This window comes from Sinocyclocheilus grahami, unplaced genomic scaffold (assembly GCF_001515645.1).
Source record: "Sinocyclocheilus grahami isolate Dianchi unplaced genomic scaffold, SAMN03320097.WGS_v1.1 scaffold51.1, whole genome shotgun sequence".
In the NCBI taxonomy this organism is placed as follows: Eukaryota; Metazoa; Chordata; class Actinopteri; order Cypriniformes; family Cyprinidae; genus Sinocyclocheilus; species Sinocyclocheilus grahami.
Genome location: NW_015505230.1, coordinates 1,591,072 through 1,618,201, shown reverse-complemented (window position 1 = coordinate 1,618,201; position 27,130 = coordinate 1,591,072). Strand labels below are relative to the sequence as shown.

The 27,130-nt window shown below is 35.0% G+C and overlaps 2 protein-coding genes and 1 long non-coding RNA gene across 3 annotated transcripts; 1 reads left to right on the top strand and 2 right to left on the bottom strand.

Annotated features, from left to right (window-relative positions):
- The first annotated feature begins 299 nt into the window (after positions 1–299).
- spast (spastin) lies at positions 300–12,463 on the top strand. The gene is made up of 15 exons (XM_016269375.1): positions 300–770; positions 4,066–4,149; positions 4,346–4,386; positions 4,665–4,800; positions 4,894–5,057; positions 5,203–5,348; positions 8,700–8,821; positions 8,891–8,982; positions 9,072–9,151; positions 9,229–9,271; positions 10,319–10,398; positions 10,491–10,561; positions 11,108–11,148; positions 11,490–12,177; positions 12,268–12,463. Exons 1-14 carry the CDS (start codon positions 455–457, stop codon positions 11,613–11,615), a joined length of 1,542 nt encoding a protein of 513 aa, XP_016124861.1. The 5' UTR covers positions 300–454; the 3' UTR covers positions 11,616–12,177; positions 12,268–12,463.
- A 718-nt stretch (positions 12,464–13,181) lies between these two features.
- LOC107583189 (uncharacterized) lies at positions 13,182–13,681 on the bottom strand. Its single transcript, XR_001609019.1, has 2 exons — positions 13,575–13,681; positions 13,182–13,502 (listed from the first exon to the last, which is right to left on the bottom strand). It is a non-coding gene; the product is annotated as an uncharacterized lncRNA (long non-coding RNA).
- Positions 13,682–14,886: 1,205 nt separating this feature from the next.
- Positions 14,887–26,928, bottom strand: ugp2a (UDP-glucose pyrophosphorylase 2a). Its single transcript, XM_016269315.1, has 10 exons — positions 26,503–26,928; positions 25,664–25,791; positions 24,360–24,467; positions 20,831–21,016; positions 19,442–19,575; positions 18,149–18,446; positions 16,874–17,071; positions 16,548–16,790; positions 15,280–15,384; positions 14,887–15,207 (listed from the first exon to the last, which is right to left on the bottom strand). The coding sequence occupies exons 1-10, from the start codon at positions 26,516–26,518 to the stop codon at positions 15,100–15,102; spliced, it is 1,524 nt and encodes a 507-aa protein (XP_016124801.1). The 5' UTR covers positions 26,519–26,928; the 3' UTR covers positions 14,887–15,099.
- Between the last annotated feature and the right edge of the window lie 202 nt (positions 26,929–27,130).

Below are 27,130 nucleotides of genomic sequence, written 5' to 3'. Positions count from 1 at the left end.
CATTTTATAAAATTTAGTTAAATTGTGTAAATAACAAATTATGAAAATATGAAAACACAAAAGATTATTATAAAATAAAATAAAAAAGAGGACAATTATGCTTCACTTTATCAACATTATATGTAATAATAAAAGTGGATGCTCTGATAGACTGCTTTCTTATAAATTCATAAATCATACTTGTTTAATAATTCATGTATAAATGGGGGGAAATGGTTTGGAGCCAGGACAATTTCATTTTATGTACTCTATGAAAATGCAAAAAAAAACATGTTTTCGCTCAATGCCCGCGACGCGATGTGGTGTACACGTCATCAGCGTGAGACCATATTACTCCGAGACTTCCGCGGTCGATGCTGGCCAAAACAAACGGGAGAACCGACATAACCGAGAAGTATAGCGCTTCTTTGTCGAACTCCCGCCAGTTATGGTATGGAGAGCCCGAACAGGGTGAATGAATTCTGGGGACCGAGCGAGACGAAGAGGATCAGCGCGTGCAGGAGGACGGGTGTCTGACAGAACCGGACGGACTCCGCTGGACCGGCTGCGCTCCTTCACCCGAACCCTCTACCGGCTCCCGGTGTCCCTGCTGCGAGCTCTCCTTCTGCTCCTCTGGTGGCTGTTCCGGCCGATCCGCCGAACCATGGCGGCCAGGGCCAAAGACCGCGGATCCGAGGGCTGTGAAGAAACCGGAGAGCTGATCCGAAACTACCACAAACAAGCGTTCGAGTTCATTTCTTTGGCTCTGAAGATCGACGAGGATGAGAAAGGTATCTGGCTTTATTACTGTTATGTATATTAAAATACATATGTATACCAAATTAGTTGTTTTATAGATATATTCGATGGATGTTGTATCGAATTATGAATACTTCACAATTATTATTAATAGTATTTTTGTTATTAGTAATATGCAAGGTTTTGATATTTTAATTATTTTAGTATTATTAATGCAAAATATTCTCATATATATATATATATACATTTTTTTTATTTTTTATTATTAATTTAAATATTTTCAAGAGTTTTTTGGTCTTCTTTTTTCTCACTTGCAAATAATGCATTAAGTTCTATTACCTACAACTGCTGTGCTTTAGAGACCCAACAAAAGGCACTATTTATCTGTAGACCTGAAATTAAGAAGAAAAGCAGAAAATGTGAATACCATAGTACATGAGTGCAGTAATCATTAAGTATCATGGTATTACCATGTGATACCATCACTTTACCGTGGTATTGCTATGGTACTTTTTGTAAGGCTATCTTGTGTTTTATGTATGAAAAACAGGAAATATTGCACTGCAGCATTTGAGCAATGCAAATGGTCTTACACGTTCAGTTTTGTGTTTGGTTTTACTTAGGGATGCACGATATATCGGCCACCATATCGGTGTTTTATTGATCTGTGGCGCATTCATTTTGATTCTTTACACGTGTAATGATGTCCAGTGACTTGTTTGCATTATTTATGCATAATTTTATTTATTTGTAAGACTTTTTTATGACTAAATTTGGTAATGGGAGAGTAAAATTATTTTTAAAACGTACACCGTTCAAACTAGGCTGCTTATGTTGAAGTGTTTGGGATGTGGCTTTTAATGATGAGACCTTTTTTGTAATCAGGCTCTCAAAAAGTATATAAAAATTTGGATATAGATTTATCGGCCAACATATCGGTTATCGGCTTTCAAAAATAAAGGATTATCGGTTATCGGTATCGGACAAAATTTTCATATCGGTGCATCCCTAGTTTTACTTTCACTTCATCTGTTCAGGAGGGTCATGTACTTTGTCGGCCACATTGGTTGACGTTTCAGTAGTCTGATGTGAACTAGTACTCAGAAGATATGAATGTCCAGTGCAGATACCAATAACTAGAGAGAGGGCTGGATAATGACCATTAAATGCTGGTTCATTTGTTATGTATGCTAATAATTTATAATTATAGCAACACCTAACCCGTCCCGTCCAGCTGATTAACCACCGGTTTGGACCATCCACAAAAAAATAAAACAACCTGCTTTGGTCAGTTAGAAACCAGAAGCTGGGGTTTTCAGGAGAACCTCTATAGTCATGGTTTCTGTTTTATGTGCTTATACTCTTGACTAAGAATAAGATTCTGAGATGATGATTGATCTGGGATCAGATCTCGGATGTCAGCCATGATTAACCCGGTCGCAGAGCTGTCTCCGCGGTCAGTAGAACAGTTAGGATGCAGTGGTGCTGTTAAACCCCAGATCTGCTTGATCCCTGAGGTCAGTAGAGTTGAGAGGCCTGATTCAGGTTGACCGGGATTGTCTTCATCAGCAGCTGAATGGAAAACGAGGCCCCATGTACTGACACTCTGAGCTGAATCAGTGGCTCAGTTTTGCATGTCTGTCCTCACATTTTTGTATCATGGCACCTCCTGTTTATTTCTTATTTTAAGGCTTTTCGCAGTGCACTTAACTCTGCATTAAAGTCCTAAAACCCTGGTTTAAAGCCACTATTAACCAAGGTTTTCACACTTGTCCTTTTTAAAGCAGGTTAAGACCATGTAAAGTTACAGCGAGGTGTTTAGCAAAAGAGAACCAATCATAAACCACCTTCGTGAGTACCTCATTAAATATTCATAAGAAAAAATTGCAATAGTCTTAAAAACAGTTCAATTTCTTTATTAAAAATAAACCAAAATACAAAGCAGCACAATTGTTTTCAAGATTTGATAACATTAAAAGTTTCTTGAGCATCAATTCAGCATATAAGAATGATTTCTGAAGGATCATGAAGACAGGAGTAATGATGCTGAAAATTCAGCTTTATATCACAGGAATAAATTATATTTTAAAATGTATTCAAGTACAAAACAGTTCTTTTAAATTGTATTAATACTGTGTTTTTACAGTGTTTTTGATTAAATAAATGTTACCTTGTTGAGCATAAACATTAAACATGTTTAATTCTACACTTTACTTTATATATTTTATTATTTTTTATTATTTTATGTATTCTTATTCTTATTCTTATTGTTTATTTATTTTTATGTGATTTTAAAACCTTGTGACCTGGATTTGTTCCACTCGTCATATCATGTGGTTATGTTGTTTTTCGCTCTGTAGTCTCGTGGAGAGAAGCCAGCAGCATCAGTGAAAACAAAGACCTCCGTTCAATAGGTTCATTGGCTGTTGTTTAGCAAAAGAGAACCAATCATAAACCACCTTCGTGAGTACCTCATTAAATATTCATAAGAAAAAATTGCAATAGTCTTAAAAACAGTTCAATTTCTTTATTAAAAATAAACCAAAATACAAAGCAGCACAATTGTTTTCAAGATTTGATAACATTAAAAGTTTCTTGAGCATCAATTCAGCATATAAGAATGATTTCTGAAGGATCATGAAGACAGGAGTAATGATGCTGAAAATTCAGCTTTATATCACAGGAATAAATTATATTTTAAAATGTATTCAAGTACAAAACAGTTCTTTTAAATTGTATTAATACTGTGTTTTTACAGTGTTTTTGATTAAATAAATGTTACCTTGTTGAGCATAAACATTAAACATGTTTAATTCTACACTTTACTTTATATATTTTATTATTTTTTATTATTTTATTTATTATTATTATTATTCTTATTCTTATTGTTTATTTTTATGTGATTTTAAAACCTTGTGACCTGGATTTGTTCCACTCGTCATATCATGTGGTTATGTTGTTTTTCGCTCTGTAGTCTCGTGGAGAGAAGCCAGCGGCATCAGTGAAAACAAAGAACTCCGTTCAATAGGTTCATTGGCTGTTTCTCAATCCCATCATGCTCAGGGCCATATAGTTGGGCCTGCATGACAATTAGCACGTACTGATTTATTTTAAGAGCATCTTTCCAATTTAAAGCTCCTTTTGGAGCTTTAACATAAAGCACTGACAACATGGTATTGACAGTAAAAAGTTCTGAAATTATCTGAAAGTTTTACTTTGAAACCCAGGTGTGTTGGTTTAGGCTTGCAGTATTATTATTTTGTATGTATAATCCCTACAGAATGGCAAATGGTCTGTAGCATTTCTAATCAGCATGTGGTGTTGTAGGTGATAAGGAGCAGGCAGTGCAGTGGTACAGAAAAGGCATCGCTGAACTGGAGAAAGGCATCCGTATCCAGGTCACTGGAGCTGGTGAGATGATTCAGTCATATTGATTTCTGTTAGTGTGTAAACAAGCTATGTGATGTGCTTTAATTACACTAGCTTTTGTTTTTAATTTCATGACAGAATGCAGCCTGTATTGTGCTTCAATACTTTTTCAATTCATTTTCAATAGTTATTTTCTTCTTAATAAGTTTGATAGAACGTCTTCATCTGGCTCTTGTAGGTGAGAAGGCAGACCGAGCCAGAAAGCTTCAGACTTACAATATATATATATATATATATATATATATAAAATTTGTTATTTTTAACTACACAATTAATAACAGTATTTTTACTGTCCTGTGAATGCAGTAATGAAAAGTAAAATGTGTAATTGTCCTGAAAATGATAATAAAACAAATACAAATGATAAAAATAATAAAATGATAGACTTCACTTTTCTTTACTTATTATTTTCTTTTTTTGTACTTTGTGGTGAATTGTGACCTGGACATGCTTTTCACCCTCTGTTCTGTTTTGTTTTTTTCCCCTGGAGTTTTTAGTTTCCTCTTAAATGTCTCTTTTCCTCTGTCTGTTTCCTTTTCTGCAATCACAAAGGCAAACTGCTTTCAGAGTCCCCAGCAGAGGGCTGCTCAGATCACACTGGCCTGTCTTTCTCCAATGGGAATCTGCGTCCAGGTGGGTGTTTGCTTTGGATTCTGGGAAATCTATGTGCAGTGTCAGATTCTGATCAGAGAGATTCTACAGTGATGTTTCTGTGTATGTTTGTAGTTGCAGGCAGTGGAGCAGTTTCCAAAAAGAAGGACACTCTCACGATCACAAGTCAATCCCATCTGCGGCCCAAAAACCCACCCAAATCTGCCCCCGCGGCTGCCCTGCACCGCATGCCTTCAACCGGTCACAGCAGCAGGACCGGCCCTCAGAACAACCTGAAGGTTCGTCTCACAGGGGTCAGAGCTCAGACTGTCTAACTTTATCTAAGCGTGCGTCATCTTAAAATGCCGTCTATGAAGGCAGCTTACTAGGTTTTGGAACAGAGTGCGTGTGGCTGAACTTTGTTGGCGTGCTTGGTTTTTGTAGGGGCCCTCGGCAAGAGGCGGTAACAGACATAACGTTAGAGCCAGCAACACTGCCACTGCGTCACCTCAGAGGAAAAGAGACATGAAGAACTTGAAAAATGTAGACAGCAAACTGGCCAACCTCATCCTTAATGAGATCGTAGAGAGGTAACATTAATATTGTTAAAAATAAATGTAAAATATTTTAATGCATTACTGTTGTTCACTGAATTGTCAGAAATGTGTTGTATATTAATTTAGAAAAAGTCTGCATGTAAATATTGCTGTTTATTACAGTGTTTTAGTATAATAATGCATATAAATGATGATAATTAAATACTGTATGTGTGTTTATTTAATGGAAAATAAACTTTATTTTTAAGTATATTTTAAGTATATAGTTATTGCATCTAAAGCCATCTATTTAATCAGAGTGCATAAAAATGATTTCATATAATAATATGAGATATTATATGTACACTATATGTGTATTATATATGCAGTACATATCAAAAGCTTGGAATCGTTATGGTTTTAAGTGCTTTTTAAAAGCAGACTCACCAAGACTGCATTTATTTGATCAAAAAAATACAGTAACAACAGTAGTCTTATGAAATTGTTATTGCTATTTCAAATAACTGTTCTCTATTTTAAGTAAAATGTAATTTATTCCTGTGATGATAAAGCTGAATTTTCAGAATCATTACTCCAGTATTCAGTGTCACATGATCCTTCAGAAATAATTCTAATATGCTGATTTGCAGCTCAAGAAACATTTCTGATTATCAATGTTAAAAACACTTGTGCTGCTTAATATTTTTGTGGAAGCTTTTTTCAGGGTTATTTGATGAACAGAACATTTAAAAAAGCATTTACAAACTACTATTCAGCAGATTGGTGAATCATGGTTTCCACAAAAATATTAAGCAGTAAAAATGTTTTTCAACATTGATGATAATAATGTTTCTTGAGCAGCAAATCATCATATATATATATCAAACTAATCTGGCTTCCATGCGGTGCTGTGAAAAGCAACAAGCACCCAACCAAAGGGCCCTGGGTTTGATTCCAGAGAGTTAGAATGTCTAAATGGTTTCTGAAATGCCATGGACATTATATTGCACTTGTTCTCATGTATTCTTTCAGGACAGCATTGCACTCATTTTTTAGAATTAAAAATAAAATTTGTGTTCGTTCTCACCTTTAATCTCTCCTCAACATCAGGAAAACTTGGTCCACCTTGTGGCACACCATGATATGCGGCGAGCACCTGAGGTTGCACTTGTTCTCATGTATTCTTTCAGGACAGCATTGCACTCATTTTTTAGAATTAAAAATAAAAAATAAAATTTGTGTTCGTTCTCACCTTTAATCTCTCCTCAACATCAGGAAAACTTGGTCCACCTTGTGGCACACCATGATATGCGGCGAGCACCTGAGATTTGCGGGTTCGATTCCCACGAGTAGTGTCTAAATGATTTCTGATATGCCATCAACATGTTTACCTCTTGTTTTCATGCATTCTTTTTAGTTCAGCATGGCACTATTTATTTATTTTTAGCATGTAAAAAACATTTCGTATTCTCACTTTGAATTTCTCCTCAGCACAATCATTGGCTCTATGTGGCACATCATGAGTTACTTGGCTTTCCAATCAAAAGGTTGGGTGTTTGAATCTAGAATGAAACATTGCACGCTGCTTTAGCACCATAATCTGAGGGTACCTGCCAAATTTCGTGACCGCCACATCTACAGGTCTTGAAATCAGAAAAATAGCTCTTTTTGCTCATAACTTGTGAATACGGGACAAGTGGATTTTGTGAAGCGGCAAGTGAAAAGAGAATAACCTGATTAAAACGTCAATAACAAACAACTAGGGCAGCACCGAAACTTTGGCGAGATTTGATTCTGATTTTAAATATTTAACAGTCGCACATCTCCGAGCAACACGCATCAGTGTTTCGTTACTGAATGATTCAGCATTTTTGAACGAATCGGGTGAGTCAGTGATTCAGTGAGCCATTCATAAGACAGTCACTTGCTTCATTTATTGAATGAATCGGTTGAATCAATGACTCACTCATTTTACTGTGTAAATGCATTTGTAGAACCTCTTATCTTCATTACACAGTCTGAGGAAATCCTTCTGAACGGCACTTTTGATACAGCTTCTGTTTCCTCTGCAGTGGAAAGATGGAGTTTGTTGAAACGTATTTAATTTGAATGGTAACAACCATTCAGTGTCTTATTATTCTAACTCAATGTATTGATAAAATAAGAATTTGATGTAAATGATGCACATACATTTAATAAGGCTATGAAAAATATTTCCCTTCATAAAGTTAAAAAGTGTCCTAGAAATCAATTTAAGGCAAATATCACAAATATGCTGATTAAAGTAAGACCTGATAGAGCACTGATGAGACCATTGCGTCAGAACAAATTACATTTATGGCAAAAAAAAGCTTTTTTTCCCCCCAAGACAAGTAACTTGAAAAGCTGTTTTTTGCTACTCTTGCAGAAAGGCCATCCAGCGTAAAACATGCCAAATTGTTTGTGTGGATTATTCCGCTGTTGTGACCCCTGATGGGAGTTTTTATTTTTAGCTGTTCCTCCTACAACTCTTGACCAGTTTTGTTCAGATATGGCTGAGATGATTTTTGGACCAAGCCACCCAAAAAGATTTTGATATTCGCTGCCGTTAACTCTTGTATTATTCCAATTCAGTTTTTGCCATGCTGACACGGCAAAATAAATTACTACTATTCCCTGCCGTTACGGGTCTGTGTTTGTTGTTCTACCTAACTTGCTAATCTGTTATCATGCTAATTATAAGCTGTTCTTTTAAATATGGCTTGTGGGCGTCAGGCAAACTTATGAGCTTATGTTTATGTCAACACATAGATATGTATACGCAGATGCCTCATTAGCGACTGTTTCTATGGGCCACTAATATGTAAGCCGTCCGCCATATTGGAAGGGTCAACTTGATGTCATTCACCATAATAATCAATGATTATTAGAAGCTGCCACAATCTGTGTGTTCATTCTCACACTGGAAGCTCTCCTTGGCATTAGGGTAATTGTGTGTCCTCTACATGGCACACCATGATAAACGAGCGTCTGGACGGAAGGTTGGCTGTTCTCTTTTTTTCATGTGTTCTTTCAGTTTAGCATTGGACTTATCTTTAATTATTTTTTATCATGCAAAATCTCTCCCCCGCATCATAACAAGCTTGTGTCACATTGGTTAAGCAGCAGGCTTCCCAACCGTATGGCTGTTTGTTTGAATCTCGAGTACTGCGACTTCTGTAGTTTTGCTGTTTTTTTTTCTTATGGCTTTAAATTTGATCTAGAGTTCCCTGTGTTTTTGTGCTTGCTGAATATCACTTTTTTTAATAAATACTGCTTAGTGGTGTCTGAATATTATTTTATGTATCATATTATGGTTGCTGCCATTTATGAAGGCAATAAGCCACTCAGACCCGTGTGTTATGCTCCCTTTGATTGAGGCTTAAGGTTGGCTTGTCGTTGTGTGTGTGTGTGTGTGTGTGTGTGTGTTCAGGTGGGAGAGGGCGAGAAACTGGTTCGAGCTTTGTTTGCGGTTGCTAGGGAACTGCAGCCGTCAATCATCTTCATCGGTGAGAACCGTCAGTCGGACTCATTCATTTGTTTCTTTAAATGCATGATTAATGGTGATTTTGGTGCAGATGAGATTGACAGTCTGCTCTGTGAGAGGCGAGAGGGCGAGCATGATGCCAGCAGAAGACTCAAAACTGAGTTCCTCATCGAGTTTGATGGAGTAAGTGTGTGTGTTTTATCTGAAAATTCACAATTTCTGATCACGGGTGACTGACGCTCCTTGTGTGTGTGTGTGTGTGTGTGTTGTAGGTGCAGTCAGGAGGAGATGAGCGTGTGTTAGTGATGGGAGCCACTAACAGGCCTCAGGAGCTTGATGAGGCAGTTCTTAGGTACCGTTAACCTGCAGTCGCACACTTACTTTCAAAGACTTCATAATGACATCCTCTAATGTGTTTTTCCCTCACAGGCGATTCGCTAAACGCATTTATGTGGCTTTACCTACAGAGGAGGTACTGTGTTCACACCAGGGTTGGGCAAATGCTATTGGTTCTCTTTCAGATCATGACTGTGAATTTTAATTCAACTTAAATATTTCTCTAAACTAAGTCAAGAAATATTTGCCATGGTTATTAATATGGAAGGCACTTTATTAATTAAACACGCAATTAAATATGTACACATTACACTACTGTTCAAAACTCATAGATTTTCTCAGAAATACAGTAAAAACTGTAATATTGTGAAATGTTATTACAATTGAAAATAACTGTTTTATGTTTGAATATATTTTAAAATGTAATTTTTTCCTGTGATGGAAAAGCTACATTTTCAGCATTTTGTTGAATAGAAAGTAAAAAAAGAAAAAGAAAAAACAGCATTTATGTGAAATAGAAATCCTTGTTAACATTATAAATGTCTTTTACATATCAATTTAATGCATTTTTGATGAATAAAAGTATTATTTCTTCCAATAAAAAAGGTACTGATACTGGCACCCAGATTTTTGAACGGTAGTGGTAATAATTAAATTTCATTTTTTTCACTTGTTGATTATATTAATATTATATATTAATATTGATAATTAATAATAACAATTAACTAGCATCCTCTGTTTTTTTATATTCTTTCAACTTGTTTTCTTTGAATTTATTATAAAAAATTACCCTCTAACATTAGCGTTCTCTATTCTTTTTATATTCCGTAGACTTGTTTTCTTTTTATTTATAAAAAAAACAAAAAACTTTGCTACATGTACTGCGTTAGGTTAACCGAGACTTGTCACAGCACTTGCATATTGTTGCTCTTTTGTTGGTTTAATTGCTTCTTTTGTCCTCATTTGTAAGTCACTTTGAATAAAAGCACCTGTTAAATGACTAAATGGAATGTAAATGTAATGCATTGATATTTTTCCGTAAATTTATGAGAAATTCACTGAAAAATTAAATGTTATACAGCAGTCATTTGAATTTAATTTTCATGGTTTTGGTTTTACAGTTAATTAGCCATGAACACAAACACTAATTGACTGTGTGTGTGTGTGTGTGTGTGTGTTTCAGACTCGTTTGAAGCTGCTCAAGAACCTCCTCAGCAAACACAGAAACACTTTATCTCAGAAAGAGCTGAGTCAGTTAGCCAGGTGAAACACAGCTTCATATTTCGGTAGAGTATGCAAATGAGACTAATGGCTCTTAATGCTGGGTAATTTTATATTGTCCGGTGGGTTTTCAGGATGACTGAGGGTTACTCCGGCAGCGATCTGACCTCACTGGCTAAAGACGCTGCTCTTGGTCCTATACGGGGTACATTCATACGACATGCAGATATTGTATTAAAACATACCATGACATTTGTTGACCCTGGAGCACAAAACCAGTCTTAAGTCACTGGGGTATATTTGTAGCAATAACCAAAAATGCATTGTATGGGTCAAAAGTATTGATTTTTCTTGCCAAAAATCATTAGGACTTTAAGTAAAGATCATGTTCCATGAAGATATTTTGTAAATTTCCTACTGTAAATATATAAAACTATATTTTTGATTAGTAATATGCATTGCTAAGAACGTCATTTGGACAACTTTAAAGGTGATTTTCTCAATATTTTGATTTTGATTTTTTTTGCACCCTCAGATTACAGATTTTCAAATAGTTGTATCTCAGCCAAATATTGTCCTATCCTAACAAACCATACATCAATGGAAAGCTTATTTATTCAGCTTTCATGTGATGTATACATCTCAATTTCGAAGAGTTTTAACTTAAGACTAGTTTTGTGGTCCAGGGTCACATTTGGTCAAGAGGTGGACTTCTTGCTAGATAATTGTGTTCTGTTCTTTCTCAACACAGAACTGAGGCCTGAACAAGTGAGGAACATTCCAGCCGGAGAGGTAGAGAAATTAGTTTTTTTTTTATATTTCTGTTTTTAGAAATCTTCACTAAATGAGATTTTCATTTTGCAACAGCAAACGTTTTCATACAAAATTGGATTCAAAATATGAAAACACCTTCTAAGAAATGCCACTTATTTATACAGTGTTCTCTTTCACATACTATTTTAAAAAATAAATTCACGTTCTATTTTTAAACATACCATGTACTAAATATTGTAAAAACGTAATTTTCTGTAAAGTTGCTTTGCAACGATTTGTATCGTAAAAGCACTACACAAATAAACTTGAATGTAGCATGTAGTGTTTCTCCCTCACGTTCCTGTCTTTTTCCCGTTCAGATGAGGGACATCCGTTTCTCTGATTTTGAGGATTCGCTCAAGAGGATAAAGCGGAGCGTGAGTCCTCAAACGCTGGATCAGTATGTCCGCTGGAACAGACAGTACGGAGACACAACAGCTGTATGACACCGACACGCACTATACAAGGAGGACGTCAAATGTTTTTTACTAAAGACGTGGAATACAAATCTTGGAGGGGATTTGTATTATTTTGTCTTTTCTATGACTTTGCGAGTTGTTGGAGCTCAGCTTGTGATTTTCTTTGACTGAATTACGGCCAGAGCTCGAGACGATGTGGACAGCAAAAGACAAAAGATTTTCCTACAAAGCCAGAAGCATTTTCCTTTAATTCAGCACCTTGATTGCTGTGTGAATGATAAAGCACTTGGCGTCTGTGGTGTTTGTGTGCTCTAGATGCATGTTCCTCTTATTTTGTTGCTTGATTTGTTTTTGCTTCATGTATCCAGATAAAGTGAATCCTGATGGGAAATGATGTGGGCCGGGTCAGTCAAATAACACTTAAGGATACCGATGATAAATGAACGATCATAGAATGTATTGTTTGATCTCCTGATGATTAGAAACCATTCAGACTGCATTTGTATTTGGATTGACTAGCACTCCTTATGTTTTTTCCATTTACAGGCACTAGGGGCATGAGTTGAGACTATGTGAATGTCTTCTAAAGGTTTTCCGTTTTCTTAAGTTGCAGCGCGTTGAGCTCTCTCGGCCACCGTACTAGGGGCATGAGTTGAGACTATGTGAATGTCTTCTAAAGGTTTTCCACTAGTGCTGAAGTTATGATATTGCTCCATGTACAAATGTTTTTCAAGTCTGCTGTGTCTTTAAAAATGTTAAATGTTTGCAGTGAGCAATTGGGAAACAATTTGATTCATTTGTAAAGTGATTAACAGATTGACAGAAAGATTGGGATGTGTTGTTTTTGAAAACAATATTTGAAATTGTGCAGCATATTTATAAAATGTAAAAATAAAATACTTTTATGATCTGAATATAATTTAGAAGTTAATGTTTAAGAATTAAAAAATATAATCGGCAATATATTATACATTATTGGCCAACTTTGAAATGTTTGCAGTGAGCAAATTTTATTTGTATTTGAAATGTTAAAAAACAAATTTAAAATTATATTGAGAATCCAAATAAAATATATTTTTTAGAATATTACATTCTAAATTATACTAATAATGGCAATTTAAGAATATTTAATGTAAAAATTTGCAGCGTGCCACTGGGCAACAATTTGATTCATTTGTAAAGTGCATGTTTAAAAATTAAATATTTAAAATGATCATATATATATTTATAATTTGGTTACACTTTATTTTACCATGTCCTTGTTACAGAGTAATTATACATTAAAGTACTGAGTAATATTAATTAACTACATGTCCTTACTATATGGTTAGGGTTAGGTTAAGGGTTAGTCGCATGTAATTATGCATAATTTATTGTTAGTAAACATTACATGCAGTAAGTACGTGTAACAAGGATACTGTACAATAAAAGTTACCTAATATTTATATAAATTTCATTAATAGAATGATAATTCTAATGCTTTTATGCTCACTTGAGTTATTTGGTAAAAAAAAAGCAACATTTTGAAGATCAAAAACACTAATTTCTGTTTTAAAGCATATTTTTAAAGCGTCGTCTCCTGGTTCCTTCCTCTGCCATTTCTTACACTTGTCTTCAGTGTTTTATTGAGTGAGCTACATAGCAGCAAAACCAGTCTGTTAAAAACCCATTATACAGCCCTTTGTAAAATTCACTGTCAAAAGCATTTACAGTAAATTCTGATGTTTTCATACAGGCATTTAATGCTAATCATCAGATGGACACACGTTTCCACACACACACGGTTGTGGTTCGGTTGTAAAGGCCTCAGTGGTCCAGGATGCGCAGGTTTCCTGAAACGATCTTGTTCTCTAGTATCGCTCCGGCCGGGATGTCGATTCTGTCTCCATGATTAGCAATAATGATAACCGTTCCCTGTTGTACAGAAACAACGAGTCACAATATGTACACAATGTGTGCAAACTCACAAATGTCAGACATCCGTACCTTGAGTGTGACTTGTTTTCCGAAGGTAACGTCTCCTGAAACAGTCAGGTGATCCAGTTCCAGCATGTCTGGGATGCTCTCAAACCTTTTCAGGAAGTCTCGAACCTAGAAATAAAAAGACAACAATAGAAAGATTATTCAAAAGCTGCATATAATTAATTAAAAAAGTGAATTAGTGAACAGGTAATTCAATGTTTTAGGCCTTAAAGACACGTTTAAAAACACTTTAAAGAAGCTATTAAATGTCTGTAATTTTTAAAATAATTTTAACATTTTCTACAAATTTCTTTAATAATAATATAAACATTAAATATATAAAATATTGTAAATAATTTAAAAGGACTCAGTTGCTGTACAGCTTTTTAATGTTTCAGGCCTTACAGACACGGTAGCTTTAACTGAATTTTGTCTGTGAAATAACTAACTTTAACATTTTCAGCCATTTCTTTGATGTTTTAAATAAAATAATATAAGCATATTAAATATTTTATAATTAAAAATAAATTATTTAAAAGTATTTAATTATGGAACATCTAATGGAATGTTTCTGGCTTTAAAGACGCAGTAGCCTTTAAATTAGGTCTGTACAATAACTTTGGCTTTATTAACATTTTCGGTAATTTCTTTGATGTTTTAAATATAACGATATAAAATAAAAGATTTCATTAATAAAATAAATAATTTTAAAGTATTTAATTACTGAACAGCTGTTTCTTTAATTGCATTATGTCTAGAAAACGACTAACTTGATTAACATTTTACTTTTTACACTTATTTCATGATGTTTAAAACATAATATAATAAACATTTTAAATATAAAAAATATTTCATTACTACAAATTATTTTAAACATTTAATAACCAAGTTGATTCAATGTTTCTGGCCTTAAAGACAGTAGTTTTTAACTGAATTACATCTGTAAAATAACTTCAAAACCATTTTCTGCTCATTTCTTTGATATTGTAAATTAATATAATATACAAAATTAAATATTTTATTATCAATATTATTTAAATATTACTGAACAGCTAATTTAAGGTTTCTTTAACTGAATTACGTATAGGAAGCAACTTTAACAACATTTTAACTTTTACACTAATTTCTTTGATGTTGTAAATAAAATGTATACATTTGAAATATATTATAAAAGTTACCTAATATTTATATAAATTTCATTAATAGAATGATAATTCTAATGCTTTTATGCTCACTTGAGTTATTTGGTAAAAAAAAAGCAACATTTTGAAGATCAAAAACACTAATTTCTGTTTTAAAGCATATTTTTAAAGCGTCGTCTCCTGGTTCCTTCCTCTGCCATTTCTTACACTTGTCTTCAGTGTTTTATTGAGTGAGCTACATAGCAGCAAAACCAGTCTGTTAAAAACCCATTATACAGCCCTTTGTAAAATTCACTGTCAAAAGCATTTACAGTAAATTCTGATGTTTTCATACAGGCATTTAATGCTAATCATCAGATGGACACACGTTTCCACACACACACGGTTGTGGTTCGGTTGTAAAGGCCTCAGTGGTCCAGGATGCGCAGGTTTCCTGAAACGATCTTGTTCTCTAGTATCGCTCCGGCCGGGATGTCGATTCTGTCTCCATGATTAGCAATAATGATAACCGTTCCCTGTTGTACAGAAACAACGAGTCACAATATGTACACAATGTGTGCAAACTCACAAATGTCAGACATCCGTACCTTGAGTGTGACTTGTTTTCCGAAGGTAACGTCTCCTGAAACAGTCAGGTGATCCAGTTCCAGCATGTCTGGGATGCTCTCAAACCTTTTCAGGAAGTCTCGAACCTAGAAATAAAAAGACAACAATAGAAAGATTATTCAAAAGCTGCATATAATTAATTAAAAAAGTGAATTAGTGAACAGGTAATTCAATGTTTTAGGCCTTAAAGACACGTTTAAAAACACTTTAAAGAAGCTATTAAATGTCTGTAATTTTTAAAATAATTTTAACATTTTCTACAAATTTCTTTAATAATAATATAAACATTAAATATATAAAATATTGTAAATAATTTAAAAGGACTCAGTTGCTGTACAGCTTTTTAATGTTTCAGGCCTTACAGACACGGTAGCTTTAACTGAATTTTGTCTGTGAAATAACTAACTTTAACATTTTCAGCCATTTCTTTGATGTTTTAAATAAAATAATATAAGCATATTAAATATTTTATAATTAAAAATAAATTATTTAAAAGTATTTAATTATGGAACATCTAATGGAATGTTTCTGGCTTTAAAGACGCAGTAGCCTTTAAATTAGGTCTGTACAATAACTTTGGCTTTATTAACATTTTCGGTAATTTCTTTGATGTTTTAAATATAACGATATAAAATAAAAGATTTCATTAATAAAATAAATAATTTTAAAGTATTTAATTACTGAACAGCTGTTTCTTTAATTGCATTATGTCTAGAAAACGACTAACTTGATTAACATTTTACTTTTTACACTTATTTCATGATGTTTAAAACATAATATAATAAACATTTTAAATATATAAAATATTTCATTACTACAAATTATTTTAAACATTTAATAACCAAGTTGATTCAATGTTTCTGGCCTTAAAGACAGTAGTTTTTAACTGAATTACATCTGTAAAATAACTTCAAAACCATTTTCTGCTCATTTCTTTGATATTGTAAATTAATATAATATACAAAATTAAATATTTTATTATCAATATTATTTAAATATTACTGAACAGCTAATTTAAGGTTTATTTAACTGAATTACGTATAGGAAGCAACTTTAACAACATTTTAACTTTTACACTAATTTCTTTGATGTTGTAAATAAAATGTATACATTTTAAATATATTATATAAATTGCCTCTCACAGTATATTATTAAGGTACTGAGTGCTTTACATTAAAGTCAAGCTATCTCTTCCTGTCTAAGTGGGCGGAATAAGCAGCACAGTGTAAAAGTCCTTAGTGAACCTTACTTTAGTGAAGGAGCTGCCCAGTTTGACGTGAGGTGTTGTGGGAAACTCTCTCTTGGGGCTCATGGTCAGAGAGCCCGCGTTCATGCTGTACAGGTTGGACATGACCAGCAGGAGGTCCGAGGTGGTTTTGACGGGCAGGAAGCGGCTGCGGGGCACGTTGATGCCAAGCACGTTGTCGAAGCTCTTCATGGCAGCACCCACAGCCGTCTCCAGCTGGATGACATTCAGACCGCCTTCGAGAGTCTGAGATCAGAACAGAAGCCCGTTTCACACACAAACCTCTACACAAGCGTTGCTCTCTGTAATGGAGAAGGCATGATGGTCACCTTTGGGTTAACAATGATCTCCATGTCCATGGCGTTCTTCACGTGAAGCCTTTTAATGGCCGGCAGGCTGATCCACAAGTTGTTGGTGTTGAAGATCTTGAACTTGGTGACTGATTTAAACTCGTCGACGTGAGCTTTGGGCACCTGTGCGATCTCCAGCAGCCTGAGTTTACCGTCGTACTGTGTCAGCGTGCCACCCTGAGAGAAACAAAAAAACGGATGACTGGCATTAGCCAATCAGCTTTAAAGCCCAGATATACTCGCTCTTCACTTTCAGGTTTGAAATCCATGAGCAGCGGTTTACGGTTAGCCAACATCTCGATAACCCACGCCGATGAGAGCGGCATTTAGATGAATGTGTAAATATGTGCTGCACGCTTTCCTCTCAATAACAAAATGAACACAAAACGAAAAGGACACCGGTGAGAAAACAAGAGATGCCCAAAATTGGCCCATGATGACCTTTGATTTGACCTGTTATCATGCCATATCACAAAATATATAGAAAAAAAAAACATGCCATCAAAGCATATCTTCATTTCTAATTTATACTTTTTGTTTTCACTTTTTTTACTTTTCTGCACTGAAATGTAAAAAACAATACATCAAGTGAATTTGGTTTAAAAAATATTTACATTTATTTAAATTTAAACGCATTTAAGTTGAATAAATTCAACTGTTTAAATTTGTGTTTAATTAAAAATATGAAATGTAATACATTTTAATATTATATAGTTGGATATAACACGTTTCATTTTGGATCTTCAAGTTAGATTTTTGGCCCTTCGTATTAAATAGTTTGGCCACTTCTGCTTTGAAGCAAGCAGCTTTACAATATTAAAGAAAAAACTGTGTGCTTTCAATTAGAATCAACTTCAACTTCTACTATAAATCAGCTCTTCATTGTGTTCATGTTTTGAAGTCCAGAGCACAACTACTGATACCATAATCGCTTGAACCAGTGGTAGTTTGAAGGGGTTTACCAGCTGGTGCAAGCTTTTTTGGCAAGCTTTTTCAAACTCCCGACCTAAACTCCCAACAAACTTTGTTTTGGCCTGATTTTGTTCAAAATGACATCACACCAGTCTGTTCTTCAGTATATCAAGGGCCTTTGGAGGACCATTTCAACCAAAAATGGTCATCAATTATCCCTCAATTCATTTGAAATCAATCTGAACTCATTCAACAAGAAATTCTGAAGAATGTTCATGCTGCTTTTGTTTTGTGTTCCACAGAATAACAGGAGCTATACGTCTGCATGGTAACCCCACTCACCTTCACGTCAGCTCGTGTCTTATCCGTGACCTCCATGACAAATTCGCAGCGTTTGTCACTGGGCTGGTTCATCAGGTGGTTCAAGATGTGCAGGTCCACCGTGGCGCCCAGGTTGTCAATGTTGGACACGAAGATGTACTCTTTCCCTTCTGCGATGAGCTTGTCCAGCAGGCCGGAGTTGAAGAAGCTGGTGTAGATGTCTCCATGGCCAGGCGGGTACCAGGCCTCTTCATTCTCACCGGTCAGGCCCATGTTAGTGGCCACGGGTAACAAAGACTCCTTATTGATCCTGGGATACCTGTGCAGGACAGGAAAACAGACAAGCTGACAATGGAAAAGCAGTCAAAGCTGTGGACTAACAGCTTGCATAAATGTGTGAATAAATCTTGAAATACTAATACCTCAGATGTTTTATTGTAAGGATTGGTGTTCCCAAAAGCTGGCTGATAATTTTTTGCATATTTACAATATATTTGATATTTTGGGGAGATTTTTAAATTATGCCACAATTATTTGTATGTAGCCATTAAGTGTTTTGCATTTGAAATATAACATATATATATATTAAAAAAATATATATAATATTTATAATATAATATATTGGGGATTGTTTTAGAATATACCACAAATGTTATTTTTATGTAGTTAATTGTTATGAATTTGAAATATAACATTTTATATTAAAAAATAAATACAAATAAAATAAAAATAAAAAAGCACTCAAACAAAATGATTTTCATGACTTTTGTTCTATTAACGCTCTACTAAAATACTTAACTTGATAAAATATGAGTACCGTATTTTCCAGAAAATATCATAAGTCACATTGGCTCAAAATTGCAGATAATTTACATCAGTGCATAGGTCACATTTTATTATAACATGCAGAAATAATGTAAAATACATTTTACATTAAACAATTTTAATGTAAAAAAAAAATTATAATCATGTATTTTAGCTCCCGTCACTCCACAACAAATTTTTATTTAATTTAGAACATACAGCGAATGAAAAATGTAATTATAAAACAAACATATGAATCATTTTACACAATATTTATTATAAATGTTAAGCCTAAATTAACTTCTTTAAAGCAAAACTGAAACAACTGGCATGTAGGAAATGTGCAATATAAATAAAATTGCACTCATGTACCTCTTTCATTCAACACATGTTTTGCATGGCTTTATATAAGTCACAGCATGTTTCACATGATAAAAAACTGTGACTTTTATTCTGAAAGATACAGTATGTTCATATTTGAGAAGCGTGTGTGTGTGTGTGTGTGTGTACCTGCTCTGGTTGAAGGTGTGTATCTTGACGTGGTGATGTGTGTACTTCTGCAGGATCTTCTTGGTGTCTTCATCTGTGTTGAAGGAATTCATCAGCACCAGTGGCACGTCTGCATTATACGACTTATTCAAATGCTGAAAGAGAGAGATTCACGCAAGATCTTTAATTTGATACACCAATAATTCTTCAGCCACTTCCTTTTCACTGTCCTTGTGAATTTTTTAAAAACAAATATCAGGTCTGTAAATTCAAGTGCTACACATTTTGTTTGGTATAGCTTCAATAACTTACTGTATGACCATTACACTAAAGCATGACACTCCATAAAAGACGCTCAATTAAATGATTCTGGATGTTAAAATAAGTTTTTTTGTTTTTCCCCCCAAAATTAGGAGCAAAATTTGTGAACAAAGAACGAAAAATGCTATGGCTGTTTGTGTGCAGGTTATGTAGTAAACAGTCAGTCACATCACTGTAGAGCCCTGGATTTGATCCCCATTTTAATGTAAAGGGTGTATCATAGGCATTACATAACAAAATAGTATTTCTCAAGATATTCCTCTAAATGCCTTCGATTTTGTCATGTGGAAAAAACATGATATTATGCAACTTTGGGTTAAACAGTCATTGACACCGAGGGAAACCTTTACCAAGGTCTGAATCTGCAAATACAGTCTTACCTCATTTGACACAGATCGTATAGAAGTCGAAAAAAGGTCTAAACCCATGTACTTCACACATCATTCACTGTTGTTCTAAAGTTATACACAATTATTAAGTATTATGTTCAATTATAATTACTTGTGTTCAAATCCATATACAACAAAAGTTTGGGGTCATTAAGATTTTCTTTAGAGGAATGAATACTCTCTTTCATCAAGGATGCATTAAAATGACTAAAAGTGACAATAAATTGCAATTACATCGGCAATTACAATGTTACAAAAGATTTCTATTTTAAATAAATGCATTTTTTTTTTTTTTTTTTTTTTTTTTACTTTCTATTCATCAAAAAATCCTGAAAAAATATATCACAGTCTCCACAAAAACAAAGCAGCACAATTCAACATTGATAATAATCAGAAATGTTGTTGAGCAGCACATCAGCATATTAGAATGATTTCTGAATGATCATGTGACACTGAAGACTGGAGTAATGATGCTGAAAATTCAGCTTTGATCACAGCAATAAATTTAAATATATTCAAACAGAAAACAGTTATTTTAAATTGTAATAACATGGTGAGCATAAGAGACTGCAGTGATGCATTGACTTATCAATTAACGACTGGCTCTTGTTTGCATGTTATACTTTCTCCCATTCATAAGTAATAGGAGAGCACCGTATTTGGTATATCTAAAGTCTTTGAAACATATGTGGTGTAATACCTCGATCTGCTGTACGGTCAGGTCCAGGAAAGTGTTTTCGTTACGGACGCTGATGAGACTTTTGGGTCCTTTGCAGCCCATGCTGGTCCCCAAACCTCCATTGAGCTTCACCACAGCCAGTTTATTAAGGCTGGACGCCACATCGGCAGGAAGACCCTTCAACTTGATCTTCTCATAGGGCTGAATCTGTTGAGCGAAATACACATGCAAACTGAGCTCTATGATTTTCAGCTGAGATTTACATATCAGTACACCAGATAGGAAACACACAGACGCATTATCAATCACTCTCAGGATACAGAAACCTTGTGTGGAGTGGACTGAAGAAAATTAATGATCTGAATTGTGCTTTTTTCATACTTTTCACTTGATTAGAAATGCTCTGCAGGCCTACAATCTGGTTTTATTAGAGGAAACCCTTTATGAAGATAACAGGACACATATTTTAACCAGAGCAAAACGTTTTGGGATATATAATTAGGTTGGAGAAAGACTTGAGTTGTTTCATTTTTGAGTGCAGGATTTATTTACTCCAGTCAAACAGAGCAGAGCTGATGGTCCTTCAAACTGACCTCGAAATATCTCCTATCTTGCAAAGGCATTAACCTTGAGATCATGACATAAAGAGCAGCAAACTGTGAGTGCTACTGAAATAGAGACTTGCATACAGTGTTATTCTGTATGAAATATGAGCTGACTTGATCTGATCTCTTGAATTTGGGTGTGCTGTTTTTGATAAGAGCTTCCTGCCTGCAGACACACTGACCTCATGAACCATGAGCTAAAATTGTGTAAAGCATTCTTCCTAGTTTCATCACAGCAACATTTGTCACACATTCTGGTGAAGCTTAACTTGTACCAAACAAAATGTCAATAGATGCTCTTTTGGATTGGAGGTAAATTCAGAGTTCATAAAATGTACAATATATTGATACATTGAAAACAACCTGTTTCTCTTCATATAACCCCTTTAAAAGCAGTATATTCAAGGTGACTAACAGTAAAGTTAAAATCACAGGACGAATATAAGGTTTCGAACCGCCTCTCTCTTTGTTTGGTCACGTCTGCCAGTGTGACCAAACAAAACATCTGAGACGTTGAGTAAGAAAACTAAACACACACAGATACTCAGCTGACCGATCAAGCATCCAGCCAATGAGCGCTTCCATGGATGGGAACTGAAATTTCAACCATTGAGAATTACGCTTTAAGCTTCAGTGCTGATCTAGAAGCAGCTGTGATGTTTATTTCGTAATGGGTTTGAGGAGTCTGGATCTACTGGAGCTGATTTCAGATCACTCGTCCTGCATTACTATGTACTGAAACCCTTTATGAAGATAACAGGACACATATTTTAACCAGAGCAAAACGTTTTGGGATATATAATTAGGTTGGAGAAAGACTTGAGTTGTTTCATTTTTGAGTGCAGGATTTATTTACTCCAGTCAAACAGAGCAGAGCTGATGGTCCTTCAAACTGACCTCGAAATATCTCCTATCTTGCAAAGGCATTAACCTTGAGATCATGACATAAAGAGCAGCAAACTGTGAGTGCTACTGAAATAGAGACTTGCATACAGTGTTATTCTGTATGAAATATGAGCTGACTTGATCTGATCTCTTGAATTTGGGTGTGCTGTTTTTGATAAGAGCTTCCTGCCTGCAGACACACTGACCTCATGAACCATGAGCTAAAATTGTGTAAAGCATTCTTCCTAGTTTCATCACAGCAACATTTGTCACACATTCTGGTGAAGCTTAACTTGTACCAAACAAAATGTCAATAGATGCTCTTTTGGATTGGAGGTAAATTCAGAGTTCATAAAATGTACAATATATTGATACATTGAAAACAACCTGTTTCTCTTCATATAACCCCTTTAAAAGCAGTATATTCAAGGTGACTAACAGTAAAGTTAAAATCACAGGCCGAATATAAGGTTTCGAACCGCCTCTCTCTTGACTGCACGTCTGCCAGTGTGACCAAACAAAACATCTGAGACGTTGAGTAAGAAAACTAAACACACACAGATACTCAGCTGACCGATCAAGCATCCAGCCAATGAGCGCTTCCATGGATGGGAACTGAAATTTCAACCATTGAGAATTACGCTTTAAGCTTCAGTGCTGATCTAGAAGCAGCTGTGATGTTTATTTCGTAATGGGTTTGAGGAGTCTGGATCTACTGGAGCTGATTTCAGATCACTCGTCCTGCATTACTATGTACTGAAACATGAGTTTCTCAACGGCTCGTTAAAAAGAAATGTGAGCCAAGTTTGTGGGATGCTGGAAGTGCTGTGCTATTCATAGTCTAACCTTCAGTGTGGGGATATTTGTAGAGGGGCTTTGGGTTATTTGGGGAGGGGATTAACAGGGAAATGTCATGGACTTGATAAACCTCACATACACTGACTGTTTTCTCGCTGTACAGAGGCTTTGTGTATGTGGTGATGGGAAAGTTTGCGAAGCACATTGTAGACTTACTTCAGTCCTTCAAACAACTCATATCCTGATAAAATATTTAAAGTGCCCCTATTATGCCATTTCGAATATTGCCTTTCATGCAGTGTGTAATGTAGCTGTATGTGAATGTAAACGACCTGCAAATTGTAAGCTGAATAAAGAATCAACTCTGAACAGCCTGAACAAGTCGTCAGTAATTCGAATCCCAATTCCGTGATGGCTACACGTCACGGGTAACACATTTGCATAATGCTATGTACTATGTTGGCCGGCCGTGAACAGCTTGACCCGCCCTCAAGCACTTGTTCATGTCGAGAAGATGCTGTGTCCTACACTGTGAAAGCTAATTTGTTTTATTTTCACTTCCGAAAGATGAGGCTGCAAAGAATCAGTGGTTAAAATTCATTTTCTCCACTGTACCACAGCAGTACAACCCCAATCTTTTTTGTGTTTTTTTTTCTCTTTCTATTGAGTGTTCAAAATACGTAACTATGGCAATGGGCGTATCGTTTCCGACACACACTGTACGCGGTAGACCAATCACAACAGACTGGGCCATCTGACCAATCAGAGTAGAGTAGGCTCACGGAAAGGATGGGTTTAGAGAGACTGAATCTTAGAACTGCTTCAAACTAATCGTTTGAGAATTGTTGGAAATTTAGCTGATATTAAATGCATATTTTGAAAAAAGGAAAGCATTTTTTGACCTAGCATGCATCTACACTTATTGTAGGAGACTCCCAAAACAATATTAGAAACCTTAAAAATGGCATAATAGAGGCACTTTAATATTTTATAAGCTAATGATATAAAAAGGACATTGAAATTGGGATTGATAATAATCTTGTTTTGAAGTAAAAAAATATTTTTTTCCCCCTTCAGGAAAAAGTTCAGATTGTTTCAAGAAATAATTTCATGAATTTGATTCAATATTGCTGTAATATTAGATAAATACTTCTGTAATAATATGAAAAAAAATCTATTTAATATCAAATTCTTTATTACTCATCCATTACTCATTTATTACTCAGAAGTCACATAAGGTATTGTGCAGTCGTTGGCCTCACCGAGTCTTTGGGTGGTCTCTGGATCTTGGCCCAGTCAATAGACGGCCCCTTCTCCTGAAGGAAACGGTGAAAGAGCTTCTTGAAGCCCTCAAAGTCCTTCCTGGAGATCTGCAAGAGGCACAAACAAGCACATTACAGTTCAAATTTCAGTAAATTGATCCCTTTTTAGGATATTTAAGTTCAATATAATGTTTATTATTTCAGGGCCAATAGTGAAGAATAGCCTAGTTTTTCTATTTTAAATCAACAAATCAAAATCAGTCACACCAGAAAGAAACATTTGTGAGGATTTTGGGAAGCTTGTATTAAACCTGGAATATTTTATTTTTAGTTCATGGTTTATTAAATTAATTAAATGCTTTAGAGCTGAATCTGAATCAACACATGTCAGTGTGATTAATCAAAATCCCTAATTTCCTGTATAACACTGTGCAGCATATAAGCATAATTAATAATCCGAAGAGTATGGTGCTGCATCATGGGCAGATAGGCTGTAATTAACACACACCTCCTTCATTTGCTGCTGAATAAAAACGAATTAATGAGACTAACTGCATGCTGCGTGTGTCATAACTGCTCACTTAACAGCAGTTTCATTGTGAATAAACAACTCAAACTTGGCTGAATGATAAAGTTTTCCAATCTGTGCATCAGTCTCAGTTAATTTCCAAATTAGTTCTGTAAGCAAATATTAGTGGGTCAATGACAAAAAACAATGTCTTCTGATATTTTTTTTAATCCCATTTAAAATGCATGTACCAATATATAAACATGTTTATGCATGTTAGTTGCATGCATTGTTGAAAAAGATTCATACTAATTTCAAAATAGACTTAATGCATTTGATTTAATGGCTTTAAAAATGTATAAAAATATTTTCCTTATACCATGAATACATGTGAGGGTGCGGCACACATCATAACCATTATATAACCAAAAAAATTCAAGGTAAAAATATGTTTTAAAAAATGAATTCTTTCATTAATAAAATAAAAACATACTGGGCATGACATACAGTTATGGGGATCTTCTGTCATACTGTCTGCATGATTTGCATTTATAACATATTCTTGAATTATTTAATAGATCCAGACAAAAATGAGCATCACATGATTAACGTTACTTTAAAGCACTGTATGTCCTACAGCTTGTTCCCATTCTGCTAGATAAACGCGTGCGCAGTGATATATTTGGAAACATGCATGAGCTGGGGTTTAGATGTACATGGAGTCAAGGACAGAAGCACCACTGGAACGTGCTTGTCACCTCAGCCGAGCACATAGTTTGCAGGACAAGGGTCTTACCTCCGCCTCTGATGGCTTGGCAGTGGTCAGCAGCTTCTCCAGCTCTGTGTGCATGGAGTTCTCATGCTGCAATTTCAGCTTCTCCTGAAACTCCACCATCCCTGCATTAGGGCTGTTTCTATACAGATCTACACACACATGCAAACACAGGGAAAGAAAACATTGACAACAACTTTAAATGCCGTGATGACATTGCAACTGGTGATTATTGTCATTCACTATTTCGTTCCACCATGGTTTTAGGTTTTCTGAAGTGACTTGGAGTATAATTTAAATGATTCATGTAAACAACCAGTCAAAAGTTTGGAACAATTAGAATGTCTTCGAATATTTGAAAATATTTAATATTAGAATATTTTTTAAACAAATCACTTATGTTCACCAAAGCGGCATTTATTTGATCAAAAACACAATAGATAGAGTAATATTGTGAACTATTATTGAACTTTTATTATTATTAATAATTGAGCACCAATATTAATTGATAATTTACCAGCAAATCAGCATATTAGAATGATTTCTGATGGATCATGTGACACTGTAACAATGCGAAATTTCACTTTTGCATCACAGGAATAAATTACATTCTAAAACATATTTAAATAGGAAATATGTCTATATTTCTATTTCTAAATATTACTTAAAATTAAAAAAGAATTTAAAAATGTAAATTGATTGCAATTTTAAATGGAAAATATCACTATGTTTACTGTATTTTTGTTTAAACAAATGCTGCCTTGGTGAGCATGAGACATTAAAAAAATTATTATTCCAATATTTTGACTGGTATACTGTATACCACAACAGTACTTTTTTGTAAGGCTGAAGACACCACTTACCAGCAACAACAGACATGTTTAAAAAAAAAAAAAAAAAAAACTTCTGACAGCTCTCAGGTTTAAAAAACAGTATATATCAATCCTGAATTGATTTCCCCAGTCCAGAAAGGTCGAATCACCACCCTAATACCGTTGAACAGTTTCTACTTTTGCACTAGATGAAACTACAACTGTCTCAATGTAGAGGCAGCAGTCAAAAAGACGCTTTGAGAACCTGAGATCTACTACATAAAAAAATAAAAACTACTAAGACTAGTGTTCAAAACCGTGCAACCAGCTCCCAGCATCCGAACACGAACCGAACCCTCAGTACCGCCTCGGCTCTTTTGAAGTCGGATCAGACTCCAGACAGATTCATGCGCAGGACATCCGATCAGAGCGTTGTAACGCACCGCTGAAGGACATGCGCGGAGAGAGACGCAGAAGAGCGCACGAGTCTTTTAACAAAGTCCAGCACTGCCCACCCGTCACGTCACGGACTCGGGAAAAAGTCAGCATGTCCAGAAACAGCGAAGGACTCTTGTAGACACTGTATGTAATGTGCCAGGTGAATTATTGATCACCTCACATCGCTAGGTCACGTACAGCACCAACTGGACGCTGCTGACACCAGATGCGTTATTTCTGT

Coding starts and splice junctions, on each gene's coding strand:
- ugp2a (XM_016269315.1), bottom strand. Junction 21,017..24,359: donor AGAGACCACCCAAAGACTCG/GTGAGGCCAACG, acceptor TTCGCTCAACAG/ATTCAGCCCTATGAGAAGAT. Junction 18,447..19,441: donor CACACCTTCAACCAGAGCAG/GTACACACACAC, acceptor TGTCCTGCACAG/GTATCCCAGGATCAATAAGG.
- spast (XM_016269375.1), top strand. CDS start 455: ATGAATTCTGGGGACCGAGCGAGACGAAGAGGATCAGCGCGTGCAGGA. Junction 771..4,065: donor GATCGACGAGGATGAGAAAG/GTATCTGGCTTT, acceptor GTGGTGTTGTAG/GTGATAAGGAGCAGGCAGTG. Junction 4,387..4,664: donor GAAAGCTTCAGACTTACAAT/ATATATATATAT, acceptor TGGAGTTTTTAG/TTTCCTCTTAAATGTCTCTT.